Source organism: Mesocricetus auratus, unplaced genomic scaffold (assembly GCF_017639785.1).
Source record: "Mesocricetus auratus isolate SY011 unplaced genomic scaffold, BCM_Maur_2.0 Super-Scaffold_100006, whole genome shotgun sequence".
NCBI lineage: Eukaryota > Metazoa > Chordata > Mammalia > Rodentia > Cricetidae > Mesocricetus > Mesocricetus auratus.
Genome location: NW_024429190.1, coordinates 35,870,861 through 35,889,307, shown reverse-complemented (window position 1 = coordinate 35,889,307; position 18,447 = coordinate 35,870,861). Strand labels below are relative to the sequence as shown.

At 39.0% G+C, this 18,447-nt stretch overlaps 1 protein-coding gene across 1 annotated transcript; it reads left to right on the top strand.

The window, feature by feature from the left end:
- The first annotated feature begins 7,698 nt into the window (after positions 1-7,698).
- LOC101839658 (N-alpha-acetyltransferase 60-like) lies at positions 7,699-8,887 on the top strand. Its single transcript, XM_040746581.1, is given in 1 exon segment — positions 7,699-8,887. A coding segment is annotated over 1 exon segment (1,137 nt). The 5' UTR covers positions 7,699-7,713; the 3' UTR covers positions 8,851-8,887.
- The last annotated feature ends 9,560 nt before the right edge of the window (positions 8,888-18,447 follow it).

Here is an 18,447-nt window from a genome sequence, read left to right as displayed (position 1 = left end):
CTGGGAAAAAGAAAGGGGATTCACATAGTGGGTAGAAAACATGAAAAGTTATGTATATTTGTATGTGATTCTAAAATGGCATTTACTAAAAAGAAAAACAAGCAACAAGGCAAAAAGTCAACCACACTGACAGCAGGTAAGAAACCGGTCTACAGGCTGCATCCACTCTCTAGATTCTTTAACCCAACCCCATTCTGATGCCCAACTAAACACAATTCATCATCAACCCTGTGGTCATCCGTTACCCACAACTCCTACACATTCCACTGGCACAGGAACCATCCACACCAGTTGGAACAACAGTTGAGAGACTAGTCTCCCAGGTAAACTGCCCCAACCTGCAGACCACAGGCCCCAGGGCATATCTGGTTCCCTTCCCACTGGCATCTCAGCAAGAGTGAGGCAGCTGGGCCTCCCAGTCACTCTAGCAGAACTCCATCGCTCTGGTGCAGACCCCACCAAGAGGGCAGCAAGTGAGTGACCTACCTGAAAGCAGTGTTACCATCACTAATGCCCACTGGATTCTGTTCTCCAAAAGTCCACTTTGCCACCGAAACCTGTTCACCTCATTATCCTCCTGTTGCCAGCCATTCCATACAACTCCAACAGATTCCATATACACAGATACAGCCCATATTAGTTGGAAGAACAGACTCCACAGATATAGTTACAGCCAACAGCAGTCTGAATAACAGGAGGATACACTGGATCTAGACACTCAACCCCAACAAACCTTAGCTGAGACACCATATTGGACCTGCTAATTACCAGAACTACTGACCATTCAGACTAAAAGACAACAAAGGAAACATTTAATAAAAGGATACACCACCCATTCAACAAAGACACAACAGAAGAAACAATACCCAGACATTAAATCATTCTAAACCCGAATGCATAAATGTCAGTGTAAGGATACATTCAACAACACAAAGGGCAAAATGGTAACACCAGAAGCCAATGATCCTACAACACCAAGACCTGAAGATTCCAGTACAACTGAAGCACAAAAAGTGACCCTACATATAACCTTATGAAGATGACAGAGACTCTTAAAGAGGAAATGACAAATTCCCTTAAAGAAGAGAGTAGGATGATATTATGATACCATAATAGAGGCAGTCATTCTACATTTGAGGAGAGATCTGGCACTAGTGAGATCTCCAGAGATCTACAAGGATGACACCAGCTGGCAAACTAAGCAGTAGTGGAGAGATTACTTTAAATGTCCCCCCAATAATGACTTTGATAGCTATATTACATACCATCCTAGAACCTCCACCCAGTGACAGACTGAAGCAGAGGCAGACACCCACAACTAAACACTGAACTGAACCCCTGGGAACTAATGACAGAGAGCGAGGAGTGATGAGCAAAGGGATCAAGACTGGGCTGGTGAATCCCAGAGAAACAGCTGACCTGAACAAGGGGAAGATCTTGAACCCCAGGCTGAAGCCTGAGAGGCCAGCATGGGACTGATCCAGACCCTTTGAATGTGGGTGTCAGTGAGGAGACCCATGCAATCTATGAGGCTTTGGGTAGTAGATCAATATTTATCCCTGGCACACAAATAGATTTGGGTACCCATCCCACAATGAAGGATGTTCTCTCAATTTGGACACTTGGGGGAGGTTCTGTGCCCTCCCCGGAATGAAAGGACAGACTCTAGAGATCCCCATGTAGGGACTTACCCTCCCTGGGGAATAGAGTGGGGATTGGGTGGAGGGCTGGGAGGGCTGGTGGGGGGAGTGGGCGTGTAGGTGAAAGAGAGGGAGCTGGGACTGACACGGGAAGCAAGCTCGTTGCTAATTTGAATACATAATAAAAAAGTGTTAAAATAAAGAAATTGAAGAAAATACAAAAAGTGAAAGAAATCAATAAATCCCATATAGAAAGTCAAATGAAAACAACAATAACAAAAACATCAAACTCTTGAAGGCAATGGTTTATGAGCTCAAAATTGAAATATAAGCAATAAAAACAACGCAAACTGAGGAAATTCTGATTCCAGTTCTTCAATAATGCTTCAAATGGGTGATGCTGGAAGAGTTCCTCTACCTCTTTTGATACATGAAATTTGTAGAGCATTGCCTCACAAGTCTATTTTGTCTTCAAATGTAATCCCTCCCCAATATACACACACTCTATGTTGCAAGAAAGATTATAGTGTAATCCCAGTGATTTTATAAAACTCATATTGAGTAAAATAAAATTATAAAGACCACTCTTTACTAATAGACAATTATGAGATAATTGTGTATATATGCAGTCTTTAGGAAAATTGTTAAAAATTTAATGACATATATTTTTCAGGTTTTAAGGTAATATTTCCCTTCATTCTGAAGAGACTGAAGAAATGAGAAGTAGAAACAGTAAACAGAATAGAAAGTAGGGGTTCAGATGGCCCAGTGAGAATAGTACAGTGCCTACAGGTTATTGAGATACCCTACGAAGCACCTAATAGTGGTACACTCCTCAGTGCCCTCTAAACAAAGTTGTTCTTTCAGTGCAAAAATAACCAATGTAACTGATTTACAACAATATGTTTTGATCTGTAAATTGAATGGGCCCTTCTGCAATTGTCTTTCATATAGTCATAAAAAGGGAAGTCAACACTTTCTTTCAAGTTGATTAGAAAAAGAACTAATGCCGTAAATGGCACATTTGAAGCCCCCATTAAAGCTCTTTGCTTCTATGGAAATTGACTGTACAAATGTGTTTTCACAGTCTTGACATTTTAACATCTGAGGAAGAACAAGGAAAATAAGATTTTGCATAGTGAAAATTTATGGAAATATAACAGTTGCAGTTCAAACACCGCAATTTCTATAACTGGCAATTTAATTACAATAAGATTATGCCAACACCTTTCATAGCTTTGTGACTATGGAAAAACAAATCATGCCAAATGTATGGAGACACTTTAAATATAAATACAAATAGTCACAGGAAAACTAAGATGCATCAGTCTTTATACTTTACAGTTTACTGTCCAATTTAACATTAGCATGATCCACCACGGATGCACTCTATACCATACAACTTTTTCAGTTTTTAGTCTCATATTTTCTAACTATAAATAACAGAAAGAAAAATGCTTAAGAAATTATCTGTGAATTGAATTATTTTTTTCCTATGAATTTTCCCGATCTACACAGGATTCTTTTAGCAAAACAAGCACTTCTCTTTCTATTGTGTTTGGTGATACAGAAGACTTTTATTATTTGTGTATTTATGGTATCTGTGACAAGAAAGGCTACATATACCATCTTTTCCTTTGAAAGTGTCATGCTTCCAGTGAGCTATAATCTGTGATTTTCCCATTGCAATTGTGTTTGCGTTGCCACAATCTTATGAAAAGAAGCATAATAGGTTCTTAATGGGTTTAAATGCTGTAATGTTCTACAGTGAACCACTATCACATATCTTCCTTTCTATTCATACTCTCTAATCTCCCAGAAATTAAAATATTGAAAATAGTAGCTTAATAAGTAATCCTGTCTCCTGGGTTTTTGTTTGTTAAGTTTTTGTTTGTTTGTTTATTTGTTATTGTTTTTTCAAAAAAGGTTTCTGTGTAGGCCAGACAGTGGTGGTACGTGGTTGAACTCCAGCAATTGGGAGGTAGAGCCAGGCAGATCTCTGTGAGTTTGATGCCAGCCTGGTCTACAGAGTGATTGCCATATACAGAGAAACCCTGTCTCAAAAAAAAAAAAAAAAAGCAGTCCTTGCTCTCCTGGAACTTGCTGTGTAGAACAAAAGACTGACATGGAACTCACAACAATCTACCTGCTTTTGCCTCTGGAGTGCTGGGATGAAAGGTGTTTGTTAATATTACCAGCTATGAACTGGTTAATTTTATTGTCATATTACATAACCAATAATCACCTGAAAAGAGAAAATCTCAGTTGAGTGTTGCCTGAATTGGTTTGGCAAGTGCCATGTCGAAAAGTACTTGTCTTGATCAATGATTATATGGCATAGTTCAGCCCAATATTGGAGGTAGCACTCTCAGCACTAAGGGAGTGGACTGTATTTAAAAAGCAAACAGAGAACAAAACTGAGAGATTCAGAGAGTGAACCAGTAAGTGGTGTTCATCCAAGGCCTCTGCTTCAGTTCTCAGCTAAATGTTTTGCCCTGAGCTCCTGTCATAATTCTTTTTCAGGGACAAACTATTACCAGGAAATGTTAGCTGAAATTATTCATACCCTCACTCCTGGTAGCTTATGGCTTATCACAGAAAGAGAAAAGCAAACGACAATACCCTACTAAACATTCTAAACAGTCACATGAACCCATCCTTTGCCAATTGAAAATGGATACCAGGAATAGTGAGGATGTTATGTCACAAGTTGAGACAGGTTGAAAAGGTGGGGTCTTGAGTCAATCAAGCTGTCAGTATAAAGAAAAAAAGATTAAGTTTTCCTCCTGTGACGTTCACCTGATACAAAAGCAAAAGCACTTATTATCTTCTACTTGGAAAGGGTTTAATCCTCTGGATTTTAGGATATGAATATGAATCATTATTGAATCATTATGAAAGACCTCGGCATCAAAGCGCCGGGCACTGAACCGAACCCTCTGCCCAAGAACTGGAGCCAGACCACTGGCTGCAAATGCAAGAGGTGATTTATTGAGTACACAGGCTCCTGCGGATGACACTGCAACTCGGGTGCAGAACATACCAGGTTTGCAGGGAGTACAATATTTATAGAGTTTTAATGGTTACATAAGTAACAGGCATTTCATTGGCTCATCTTGGGGTCAGGGGTAGTTCCCACGGACTAAGTTTCCTGGTATTACTTCATGAAAGACCCCGGCATGTTTCAGCAATTATTATCCTGGTCCCATGACTACTATGGTGATCATAGACACAACTGGGGACAGGGGTAGTTGGCAAGGACTAGGCGTCCTGGTATTGCCACATAAAAGACCCTGGCACGCTTCAGCAATTATTATCCGGGTCCCATGACTGCTCTGGTGACCACAGATCCTGTTTGACATCCTGCCAGCTGGGTGAGGCACCTGGTCTGGGTTTCTTTCATTAGGCAATGGCCTGGCCTTGCTTTTCTTTTCCTAGGGGGTCCTGGGTAGGGGTATTTCAATTAATGTTAAAGTTATAAAGAATAGTGAAGTCTTTCTTGCCACAAAATTCCCTTAATCCAAAATGTAATGTGGAACACAGCTCTTGTGTCTCATCTGAATCAGATATGAGAGGAGAAAAGAACTGAATCTAACAAAATTTACTTAGTCAAATTTAATGAGAAAAGTCATCCCAATAAGAGAAATCTGAAAGACAAATCCAACACCAACTTAAAAGCAACAACAAAGTAGACCATGTATCTATCTATGATCCCTGTTGGCTACACTAAACCAAACAGTTTTACATCAAAAGAAAATTCTACATAGAACTTTCACTAACACACCCAAGCTAATGTCTCAGATCAAAAGAAGTACTTATCATAAGATAATGTAACTTGTATGTTTAAGTGGAAATCAAACTGATTCATCATTCAAAAATGGCAGATTCTTTAACTCTTATTCCAAAGCTTGTATGCTACAACATGTATTTACAGCATGGATTTCTGAGTATTTTAAACTCACTACTGAGGCATAACTGCTCATTACAATAAAGATTCCTTCCAAAATATGAATGTTCACTGACAGTGTACCTCCCAGAAACTGTGATGGAGATTACTATGAAACTAGTGCTATTTTCATGTGTATCTGTACAATAACCATTCTTCAGAGCATGTATTACAAGTTGATTTTAATATAATGTACTATTACTTACAGAGTACTGTTTTGTATTTTGACTAAAACACAATAAAGTTACACTAATGCTAAACTTTATGACTAATGTTATCAATAATAGCCGGGCATTAGTGGCGCACACCTTTAATCCCAGCACTCGGGAGGCAGAGGCAGGCGTTTCTCTGTAAGTTCGAGACCAGCTTGGACTACCAAGCGAGTTCCAGGACAGCCTCCAAAGCCACAGAGAAACCCTGTCTCGAAAAAAAAAAAAACAAAAAAAATGTTATCAATACAGTGAGTGATTCCTCTCATGGATCAAGACTATGGAAAAATCTGATCTTCCAGCAAACTATTCACCGTTCACTAAGGTATTAAAATATTAATGATTCATTAGACAAGTGTATGGACACTAGTTTCAGTTTTGGAGATCTTGATTCTCACGTTTATTAATAACATATTGGAAGCCAGGATTTCAGTGTAGGAAACAACTGCACATGCTGAACCATCAGAGAGGGAACTAGAGTTGGACACAGAATCTGCGGATACAGGTGGACAATTGCCATTGCACAGTCAAGCTTTAACATAAGAGCAGTGCCTTCTAATGCATAAGCAGAATGATGCTTAGAATATGCACTGAATTCCTCATGAATACACTAGGCCCTTTGTTTGAATGATACCAGAAGATTTTCCAACATAGTATTTTTTCTTTGTCTATTTCATGCAATGCACCTTCATCAAACAGTGAAGTACTTTGAAAGAATCAAATTTTAAAAATTACACATAAATCAAACCCCACAATTATATGGATAAAACAGGATACCATGCCCACAGAGAAAACATTTGTAAAATACTGAATAAATATAACAAAATTTATTCTCATTCACTGTATTTTGCATTCACTCCAACTTACAGTTCATTAGCCAGGCTCTCTTAAATGAGGAAAGACATTGCATCAGCAAAAATACTGTGATAGTTTGAAGCTTTTTAGTGATGAGTAACTTAAACTATGGTATATCCTCATTTAGACAGAGTGTTATTTTAAATAAACACAGTACATACTTTATTTTAATTCTCTGGAAAAACAAAAAGTTACAAAACATACATTGCTTCAACTATTAACTTAGTAGATTAAGATTGTATATTAGTGTTAGGTTATATGGTGTTTAAAATAAATTGTCAACATTTTTATTAGAGTTGAGAGACATCTAGGAGATTAGTCAAGCTTACTTCTCTATCTGTGAGGGTCTTTCCTGAGACCAACAAATTATTGAGCCACTAATCAAATCAATGTTAAGCCACTGATAGAACAAAATCTTGGATACAATAATGGAATACATTTGGACCTATGGAATCCTTAACCTATTTGGAAGAAGGGTCGAGATTCTGTGAAATTGTCTTAAGATTCTGTGAAATTGTCACTCACAAGGAGAAGGCACAGCATCCCAGTGTCTCAGAATGTTTATGATATACAGTTGATCATAGAAATGGTATTATTGCTTATAGACAAACATGGATGTGTGGATTATAATACACAGTTAAAAAAGGAGTCAGGTTTAGTTAATTTCAGTCAGAACAGTCTAAGTAGGGGAGCAGGTTTCACCTAATTAAAAACAGGAGAAGAAAGCTACCGTGCACATTGTTTACACACATTTGAGTATTCACACTGAGACCAGAAACTCTGAGCCTCAACCAGGAAAGGTGTTGCCAACCCCATAAGTCTGGGGCATTCTCCTTGAGATGACCATACCTCTGTCAAAAATGTCTTCATTAAAGATTTACAACGACGAGAGGCAGAAGTGCTGCGGGCCACCTTCTCTGTCCAGGCTGAGGCCCCTGCGGATTACATAACCCGTCGCTGGGGGCTCCTGCAGTTCCTGGTCCGGCTTCCGGGCTCCCCCAGGATGCACTGAGCCCCGTGACGCTGTCCTGTCCGCTGCCGCCGGCTCCCATCCGAGGTGTGAATGACAGAGGTGGTGCCTTCTAGAGCTCTCAGCGAGGTCAGCCTGTGCCTCCTCTGCCACGATTACATAGACACTGTGAAGCACCTGTGTGGCGATTGGTTCCCCATTGAGTACCCAGACTCATGGTATAGTGATATCACATCCAACAAGATGTGATATCTTGCTGCAACCTACAGAGGTGCTATCATGGGAATGATAGTAGCTGAAATAAAGAATAGGACCAAAATACATAAAGAGGATAGAGATATTCTAGCCTCCAGCTTCCCTGTGGACACGCAAGTTGCATACATTCTAAGTCTGGGAGTAGTGAAAGAATTCAGAAAACACGGCATAGGTTCCCTTTTATTAGAAAGTTTAAAGGATCATATTTCAACCACTGCCCAGGACCACTGCAAAGCCATCTACCTACATGTCCTCACCACCAATAATACAGCAATAAACTTCCATGAAAACAGAGACTTTAAGCAGCATCACTATCTGCCCTATTACTACTCCATCCGAGGTGTCCTCAAGGATGGCTTCACCTATGTTCTCTACATCAATGGCGGCCACCCTCCCTGGACCATCTTAGACTATATCCAGCACCTGGGCTCAACACTAGCCAACCTGAGTCCCTGCTCCATCCCACACAGGATCTACTGCCAGGCCCATAATCTGCTCTGCAGCTTTCTGCCATGGTCCAGTATCTCCACCAAAGGTGGCATCGAATACAGCCGTACCATGAGATACCACTGGGGCAGCCGCCCCCAGGCCTCTGCACTTAGCACTCTGTGGAGCCTGTTTTCCTGTCTGTCTGACTTCTCCTGTGCTTTGCAAGGAGCTGGTGGCCACCTGCCAGCCCATCGGCCTGCCCCCACTGTAGGCCCGGTGCTATGCTGGCTCAGGAGCAGAGTGTATGCCTGGTCTTCAACAGGCCCTCCTTCCTGCTTCTGGAAACTTCTTCCACCCGGAGCCCTTGTCCTGCCTCCATGCACTGGCACCATCCAATGGCCTGGCAGGTATTGGCTATATTCACTGGAAAAGGGCTTGCCAGGCCTCTCCTCTGCCTCCTGCTCCTTCATCTTCCTACAAAATGGACTGAACTTTGCTGTGAAAAGAATGTGGACGCCTTTGACCCTGAAGACACAGGAACGTTAGAATAAAGAGGCACAGCAAAGCGAATGCCAGGTTTTTGTATAGGAATGTCATAAAGACACTTAGACGATGGAAGCAGTTCTCCATGAAAGGCTGGAGACTGGGACTGGCCCTTCACAAGAACTTAAAGCTTCAGGAATCAGTCCTCACCATAAACAGATGGGCAGTTAACTGTTCCTCAGGTCTCCTGCTGCCCACTTTGTAATGTCCAGAAGGATCATCCTGTCTGTTGAATCCTGGCATGCTCCATATAGCCGACCTACACTGGGAGCTGGGCCAAGTACAGGTAGCTTTTGGCTTCTGGGTTCCTTCCTTGCTCATCCTTATAGAAGCTGAAAGCTTCAAGATCTGGCCACATGCAGACAGGAGGAGGCTGAGCTTCCTTGGGTGTCTCTGCTACTGTGGACCCAAGGGACTTGGGGCAGAAGGCAGTTGGTGCCTGTGGACCTTCAGCATCCCTTCCCTTCCACCCCCAAATGTTTGCTGCCCCGCATTGCTGCAGTGTCACAGGAGCCCTAGCAGGGCTCCCTCACTGTGCCAGAATGATTAGGACCGGCTCTATTGACAGGTCGCATTACTGACTGCTTCCCTCCAGCAGCATCTCCTGGCTCGGAACCCTCAGGCCCCAGGGCCAGCCCAAGGCTGCTTGGCCTCAGAGAGGGATACTCCCAAGGCAGGAAAAGCATTCTACTTCCTCAACAGAACTGGCCAGCAGGTGGCCAGTCCTGACTGGTTTCAGTTGTGTGCTGAGGCCCCAGCCCTGTGTCCCTTTCCTTTTCAGTCAATGGTGATCATGTGATTTTCATTTCTGCCCTGTGTGGTCAAGGGAGAGCCTTCTAGGAAGTTCTGACTTGGACATACTTAAATCCAACTCAAAAGCCTTGACCTGTCTATCCCTCCCTCCTGTCCCCTAATTACTGCAGTGTCCAGCCCAGTGTTGAACAAATCGTAGTGTGTAGTCTCGTTACAAACAAATAAATAATTTCACTAGTCTCAAAAAAAAAAAGATTTACAACATCCCTAGAAGGAGCTTCAGAAATAATGAGGAAACAAAAGTACTGCAAAAGCATCTGCTATTAAAGTAACTTATGAAGAGAGTCTTCCTGTGGCTGGATTATAAGTTCTGTGAGTTAGGGATAAACTTCAGTGGATTCTGATAAATTATTAACCTATGGATTTTTAACCCCAAAAGGATGCATAATATTTAAAGTGTCCTTTCAGAATTTTCCTTCTGAAAAATTACAGTAACAGAAATAAAAATAGAAAAAGTATAGCGCTCTACTAATGAGATATTGACAAGGAGATGGAAAGAGGAGAAGGGGAGAAGGGGAGAGGAGAACTGAGATAGGGTAGAAATAGAAGAGGACAAGAAAAGAGATTCCTTGATAAAGGGAGCCAGTACAGGTTTGGAGAGAAGTCCAGCACAGGGGAAATGTTAGGAGATCCACAGGGATAACCCCAACTAAGAATATAGGCAATGGTGGAGAGGCTCTCTTTGATGCCCTTCCCCTATAATGACATTGATGACCACTTTTTTTGCCATTTCTAGAGTAGGTGATCGAAGCAGAAACAGGCACCCACAGCTAAGCACTGAGCCATACTCCTGTGATGGGGAAGTCCTGTGTATATGTCAATAACACACTGTTGGCCAATAGGGAAGCAAGATAGGTGGGACTAGGAGTCCAGGAGGACTCTGGGTAGGAGAAACACAGGGAGTCAAGATGTAGCTGCCATAGGGGTAAGAAGTTCGGAACTTTTCTCCAGTAAGAGAAATACTTAAATTAACAATTATGGGGTAAATATTTAAGTCAGAGCTAGCCAGTAAGAAACAAGCAAGGCCAACAGCTTCATAATACAGCATCTGGTGTGTTATTTGGGGACTACAACACAGCAGAACCCAGGTGAAGGGTGGGGAAAAATCATAGTGGCTGGCAAGGAAAAGGCTCCTGGAATGCAGTTTTGGAGAAGGGGGAGGAATGAACAAAGGAGCCAAGATGATGCTGAAGAAATACACAGAAACAGTAGACCTGACCTAGTGAGAGCACAGATATCCCTAGTAGTAATGCTGGGGAAACAGGATTGGACCAAACCAAGCCCTCAGAATGTGGGTGCCAGCTATGAGGCTAGGGCAGTCTGTGGGACCTCTGACAGTGGAGCTAGTGTTTATTGCTAGGTCACAAATGGACTATGGGAGCCCATGCCCTATGGAGGAATACTATTGCAGTCCAGATAACATGTAGGAGGGCCTGGACCTTCCCCCAAATGATATAATAAACTTTGATGGTTCCCCGTGGAGGGCCTCACTATCCTTGGGGGTGGGAGGGGAGTGGGTTAAGAAGGTTGGTGGGGAGCATGGGACGGTGAGGGAATGGGGGGATTGATATGTAAATAAGAGTGCTTCTAAAATAAAAAATGAAAAAAAATTGAAAAGTTTATAGACTACTCCGTCTTCTTTCAATTTATTTCTATGGATGTAAAGATGGTGTAAGTATGTTTATACTATTAGAAAGTTCTTGTGGATATGACCATATTTTGAAATGGATCCACATTTATAGCATATAATTTATGTTAATGTGTCTATGATTTTAATGTACAAAACTTTTTGTTAAAGCTTCCTAATCAAATGCTTACAGCAGGAGCATGCTACTTCAACTGAAGTTTCCCAAGAAATACCCAAACTCTTTTGAAACTAACTGTGTCTGAAAATAGTACCATAATTAATGTCAAAAATATAGTGAGTAATGTTGAGGAAAAAATTTGCACAAAGAGCAAAAATTGGCAATAAGAGCCATTTTGCTGGTATCGCAAAAAGTTGTAATAAATCATTCTGAACTGGCAGTGTTTGCTCATTTTCCCCATCAGTAACAAACAATTTCCAACTGCAAAACCTCTCCCAACGAATTACACCTGAGTGCTCATTAGTGTGGTAAGGTCTCCAAAGGAAAATCAGACAAGCCGACTTTCTGCACTGTGAATCAGAGGACCTGAGGGGAAGAAGATGAACGAGGCACTTTCAGTCTTGGTCTTATTAAACAAAAGACATAAAACAAGACTAGAAAGAGGACAGCAGAAACTTTTATAACCACAGGTTGGAGTATAATATGAATAATTACACTCTTGGAAAAAAACAAAAAGAACCCAAAACCAAAATAATAATATATTTAATTGGTCAGAAATACTTTACAGAAGAAAACAGAGAAATCAAAGTCACAGATTTAATAAATGACTTAAAGAACTTTGTGCTGATTATACTTTTTTATGTTCTGAATGTATTGATCTCATGGAAAAGGTAGAGAGAAATTTTATCTTTTAGTTAGACAATAGGACTCTAAAGCAGTTAACACATTATAGAGGAAATACATTTCCTTCCTTGTTGCAGATATATACAATTTCTCTACATAAATATATACCTGATGAAACCTTAAGAAAACCGCTTTTATTGTGTTAAATAAATATCTCATTATAAGGGGAAAATATACTACCTATAGAATTGTGTAAGCATTTAAAAAATTACAGATTTTATGCAGTTAGATTGTAATTTTATTCACTTGTATTTAAACATAACCAATCACACAAAATTCAAACTGAATACACATGTAAACTTATGACTAGTTCTAGCACTCATACAATTATACATTTTTATATGTATATGAGTGTGAAACTATGCCTATTTATTAGAAAAGTGATTTGAATCTACAATCAAAAGGAAAATGTTATAAATCCAGAGGCATTTGTAGGAGATAAGTGAAAACGTGAATATTATCTCTCCCACCATGCTCTCTCTCTCTCTCTGACAATGCATTTTACTACATAATTAAGGTTGATCTGTATCTATTTTGTCAAAGCTGGGTTCAAATTCAAAACATCCCCATCTTTTGTTACAGCCAATTGCTGTTGAATTTAAGACTCAGACTGTAAGTATGAAATGATCTGATTTCAATATTTTGTTGTTGCTGGTTTTTTTTTTGAGACAGGGTCTAGCTATATAGCTTTGGCTGTCCTGGTACTTACTGTATAGACCAGGCTAGATGGACACTCACAGGGACTTTTCTGCCTCTACCTTGGATGCAGGCGTTAAAGGCATGTAACACCAAGCCGGGATTTTAAGAATTTTCTATAATAGCCAACAATAATGCTATTTTCCCACATATAGTACTTTTGCTGCTTCAGTGTCCCCCAAGATAACACAAAAGTATTAAAATTGGGTCATCTGGCCTTTTTTCATAGTTTCCTTTCAATTCAAAATCCCACATTTCTTAGGCTATCATCATCTAAAATTTTTCATTGGTCTCAACACACTACAAGCTTGAAGCAGACTTGTTGGTAGTTTGGGTTTTTTTTTCTGTTGTTTCAGAAACTTAGCTTTGTCTCTCTACCTACAGTAACCACTCAGTTTCGGATTGTAGTTCCACTTTCCAGGGATGTACATGGAATGCTGGCCTGTCACATACTGTGTTACTTTTCAAGACTGACTCCTGGGGTCCTTGCTGTACTTCTCTATGGGGAATTCTTCAGCATGAAGATGAGAGACACGGTGACAGAGGTTGCCACTACAAACCATTTGCATCTAACAGGAAAGCTTATCTCAGTATTCTTAAACCATGTGTGGTTGCTCATAACTTTAATTCTAGGGCGTGGAAGGCTGAAGCAGGAACATTGGTATGACCTTATAAGCAGACTGGGCTAATTGAGACCTTGTCTCAAACAAAACGTGATTTTTAAATATATCTACACAAAAATTTGTCTTTTCAAAGATAATAGAGATAAGAATCATATATATATATGTACATATATATTCCTCTCCCTGTCCATTAAAAATATTTTATGTTTTATTGATTTGGTGATCTCAGATACCTCTTTAAATCACACAGTATGTATTGTTTGATTATTGACTTATTTTACCTCAATATTCAGTATTTATTTTCTACTTTTTTAACTTAATGTAAATTAGATTTATTCTCTCACTATATCCCTGAAAGAATAATTATTCAAATCAGCTATAGGATGGAAAAATACAGCTTCAGAAATTTTTAAATACATGTAAGAATCATTTCTTTTGGGTCAGTTTTCAAAGAATATGTCTTAGGAAGTTTAGGGCATAGATTTTGTAAAAATAAAAAGGAAAATAATACTTTTATAGGGGAAGTTGATGCTCACTGAAAGTCCCAATAAATTAGTGGAGATTATGAACAAAGCAAACAGAAATTTGATACAAATTATATAGATCAAACAGAAACACTTAGGGAGATATTTTAGGATTTAATACTCAAGTGTAACATGTAGGAGTCAACTGTCTCCTTAAACATGGGTACATATGTACACATGTAAATAAACTTGCACATGTGCATGCAATTTCATACACCTAAGAAATGTAATTAATGTAAGTAAATAAATAAAGCAGCAATGTTTAATCTCTAGGGCATAAAAGTGTAGTGCAGAAATGAGTACAAATGCATAGTGCCTGAAAATGGTTGGAAAATGAAAGTTTTTGCTACAATGAATGATATTCTCTTTGTGCCTTTTCTTATTGTGTTGAATGATGACTAATTAGTATTTCCAAAGAATGTTATGAAAACAAATCCTACTTGATATTAAGGATTGAAGTTGTAAAATACGTGGAGTATCAAATCAATGATGAATTCATTAAGCTTTGAAAGAAATTTTTCTCAATTTGTGAAAAATATGGCACTTGTATCCGTAAAACAATTATCACTGATGAGACTTTCATTGGGATTCTAGGTAAAGAAGTCAGAGTTGAAAGTTCCTCTAAAACTGAGTTCATAAATAGAATCTCTGTCATTGCTTATGTCAGTTCTCTTGTTATTTCCACTAGAATACAAACCATACCCTCCCTAATGCGCCATTCATTCTTGTAATCTCACACAACAGTATTCCTTTTCTGCCAATGTTTTTTTTTTTATTTTGATCTTGTGGATGTCTTTGTTTTACTCTTGTTGTAAATATGGTAATCAAAACTCAATAAAATAATAAATAAGATTGATAAATTAATTTCATTAAAATGCATTTTAAGGCAATTAGTTGTAATTCTAAAATTGAATTGCAAAATGTTTTTAAACTGTAATATTTGTGTTTTTCAAAACATATTGCAAATCTGTAAAACTATAGTTCAATCAGAAGAGAATGGGTGATGGAGGTAGAGCAGCCATTTGTTTTTTGTTCTTGGTCCTTCACAACAACAAATGTAGTTCAAAGAACACAGGAAGAACTGGAAATATGAAAATGCAGAAATAATGAGTTTCACTTGAAAACAGTAGAATTCACTACAGTCTTATTCTTTCACACTTTACTAAATTTAAGACTCCTTCATTGATGCCTCTGGGACATGTCTTGTTTACTTTGGATATTTCTTGCATTCCAACTCTTAATCTGTTCATGCTACTAGGAGGACAGAATTTAATTATTCTGTTGCTTTAAAAGAAGTCTAATTTACAATGGATAACAAAAGAGAAAAGTAATACCAGAACCTTTTCACTCAAAAAATGAGAAAACAAAAATAAGTGTGTTCTAAGCCCCAACTTCATTCTGTTCAAAGTATCTTTTAAAAACAATCTCCATTCTTCATAATGACTGATGAAAGGGTTGATATTTGTTATAAGTGAAGTACCTAAATAGAAAACAATATCTTGTTGTTTATTTTGCTGTTCTACTTTATATAAAAGGAATGCAATCTAAGATGATTAAAAATTATTGAAGTCTTATGCTTTTTGTTTCACTGGCAATCACAATGTTTGTTTGGTCTATTATATAAATATGCAGAAATAAAATAAAATGTGCATTTTGTCACTATTGCTACCGAATTGCAACATTCCTTTCAAGAGCTTGAGGAAGGATCATAGGATACAAGATGAAATTCCAAGAAGAAGAATAGCATATGAAATTTCAATGACTCAAAAATTTCAGGAAGTTCCAGAGTTTACAAGGTCCCTACCTAAGACTATATGATCAGTATATGAGTGTTTACTGTGGAAAAAGCTTTCATGAGCTGAGCTTCTGGAAGGTAGACAGAGAGATTTATATATATATATATATATATATATATATATATATTGTAAGTCATCATCTTTCATGAATTGGGATTTTTGGTGATGCTGTAACAGTTGAGTTACTCATTTCTATAAATAAGCTCAGTAAACCTACTGATTCATCAGACTAGACCAAGTGGAAAGGATTGTTTGAGAAAACTGGCAGTCAAGCATCCTATCACCTCTTAATACTATCTTAATCAGGCTGATAATTTCAGTTTGTTGATTTGGAGGGAACATGAATATTCAGGTAGTAGTAGAGGTATTACCAGTCTAGCTGATTATGTCACTGTCTCAGAAATGTTTTAGTGTTTTGCAATGTTTTGTTACTGTTTTTCATGTAGATAATTTTCTCCTCTGTTTTATGTGATAATGACAGGGTGGTTTATGGAAGTATTAATATATGTTTTATTGTACTAATGTCTTCAGATGCTCTTTTTTCCAAAGAAGTAAACCAAACTATATGACTGCATTACAAGGGCAAAAGGAAAATCAGACAAATAATATTCAAGATTATGAATATTGTTGTGCAAGTTTTCCAGTGTCCATACTTGATCACAATGATCCAGGTAATAATCTATGTTAATTTCACCACCAAGGACTATTCAGTGCCCAACTGAATATTTTTAAAAATTCTAATTTTTCTTATATTTTCACCTATTTGTAAATGACAAACTATGTGAAAATGAAATGAGGAAATACAAATAAGAAGCTTACTCTAAATATATACAAAACCATTATACATAGGAAGTACTCATTTTCCTCCTAAAAGCAAAACATACATTAAAGTATATACTTAATATTACTTTAAAAGGTCTATAAGTTGTCAATGGAGTATCAAAATGCTTATGGTCTTGAACACCAGAACCAAACTTATTCATAATCCCATCTTGTTTATTCCTATTTATTGTTCAAGGTGTCAAGTGACAAGAAATGTGGCATAGTAGCAGCCTGCAGGTCTTGTTCAGCACTCCCAAATTTCATTAAGAATAATCATTTATGGGTTGGGAAGACAAATCAGTCGGTGAAGAGCTTGGTCCATAAGCATGCAGACCTGAGTTTATATCTCCAGCACACATGTTAAAAACAGGAACAACAGTGCATGACTGTAACCTGAGCACTAGGATACTCTGATGGCTGTTCTTGGGTATTAGTTTAACTAAATCAGGATTTACCTACAATTCAGAAATGGAGAGCATGCTTTTTATCTGTATCCTGAGGCAGGAAGACAACACTCCTTTTTTTTGAGTTGAAACTATTGTTTTTTTTTTCCAGTTTAAATTTAGATAAGAAACAAGGTTGCTTCACAAGTCAGTTTCAGGTCCCTCTCCCATTCCCTCCCCTCTTCCCATGCCCTCCCCCCAAACCCCCCCCCGTTATCCCCTCATTCCCCCAAGGAGGGTGAGGCCCTCCATGGGGGTGTCCATAGTTTGTCATTTCATATAGGGCAGGGCCTAGACCCTTCCCCAAGAGTTCAGGGTGAGAGTGCACCTCACATTGTTCTATGGGAGTCCAAAGTCCGTGTGTATACTTGGGATGGGTACTGATCTGCTGCCCAAGGCTCAATAGATTCCCTAGGCCTCCTCACTGACACCCAGATTCAGGGGGTCTTGATCAGTCCCATGCTGGGTTCCCAGGCTGATGCCTGGGATTCAAGAGTTAACCTTTGTCTGGTCAGCTGTTTCTGGGGGTTAAACCAGCCCAGTCTTAATCCCTTTGATCATCAGTCCTCCCTTTCTGTTACTGGCTTTCTTGAGTTCAGCTCAGTACTTAACCAAGGGAGTCTGCCTCTCCTTCGATCAGCCACTAAATGAAGTTTCTGTTTCCCTGACTCTCTGGCCATAGGATTGTAGGCTGGCACTCCCCAGATATGTGTCTAAAATCCATATATGAGAGAGTACATGCCATGTTTCTCTTTTTGTGACTGGGTTACCTCACTCAGGATGGTTTCTTCTAGTGTCATCCATTTGCCTGCAAATCTCATGATTCCATTATTTTTTTCTGCTGAATAGTACTCCATTGTGTAGATGTACCACATTTTCTCTATCCACTCTTTGGGTGAGGGACATCTAGGTTGCTTCCAAGTTCTGGCTATTACAAATAAAGCTGCTATGAGCATAGTGGAACAGACATCTTTGTTGTATGAATGGGCGTCTTTTGGGTATATGCCTAAGAGTGGAGTTGCTGGGTCTTGTGGTAGGTTTATTCCCATTTTTCTGAGGAATCACCATGCTGATTTACAAAGGGGCTGAAACAGTTGGCTCTCCCACCAGCAATGGAGGAGTGTCCCCCTTTCACCACATCCTCTCCAGCATAAATTGTCATTGGTGTTTTTGATTTTAGCCATTCTGACAGGAGTGAGATGGTATCTCAGAGTTGTTTTGATTTGCATTTCCCGGATGGCTAAGGATGTTGAGCACTTTCTCGAGTGCCTCTCAGCCATTTTAGACTCCTCTATTGAAAACTCTCTATGTAGTTCTGCAGCCCACTTTTTAATAGGGTCCTTTGGTGTTTTGGAGATTTGCTTCTTGAGTTCTCTGTAAATTTTGGAGATCAG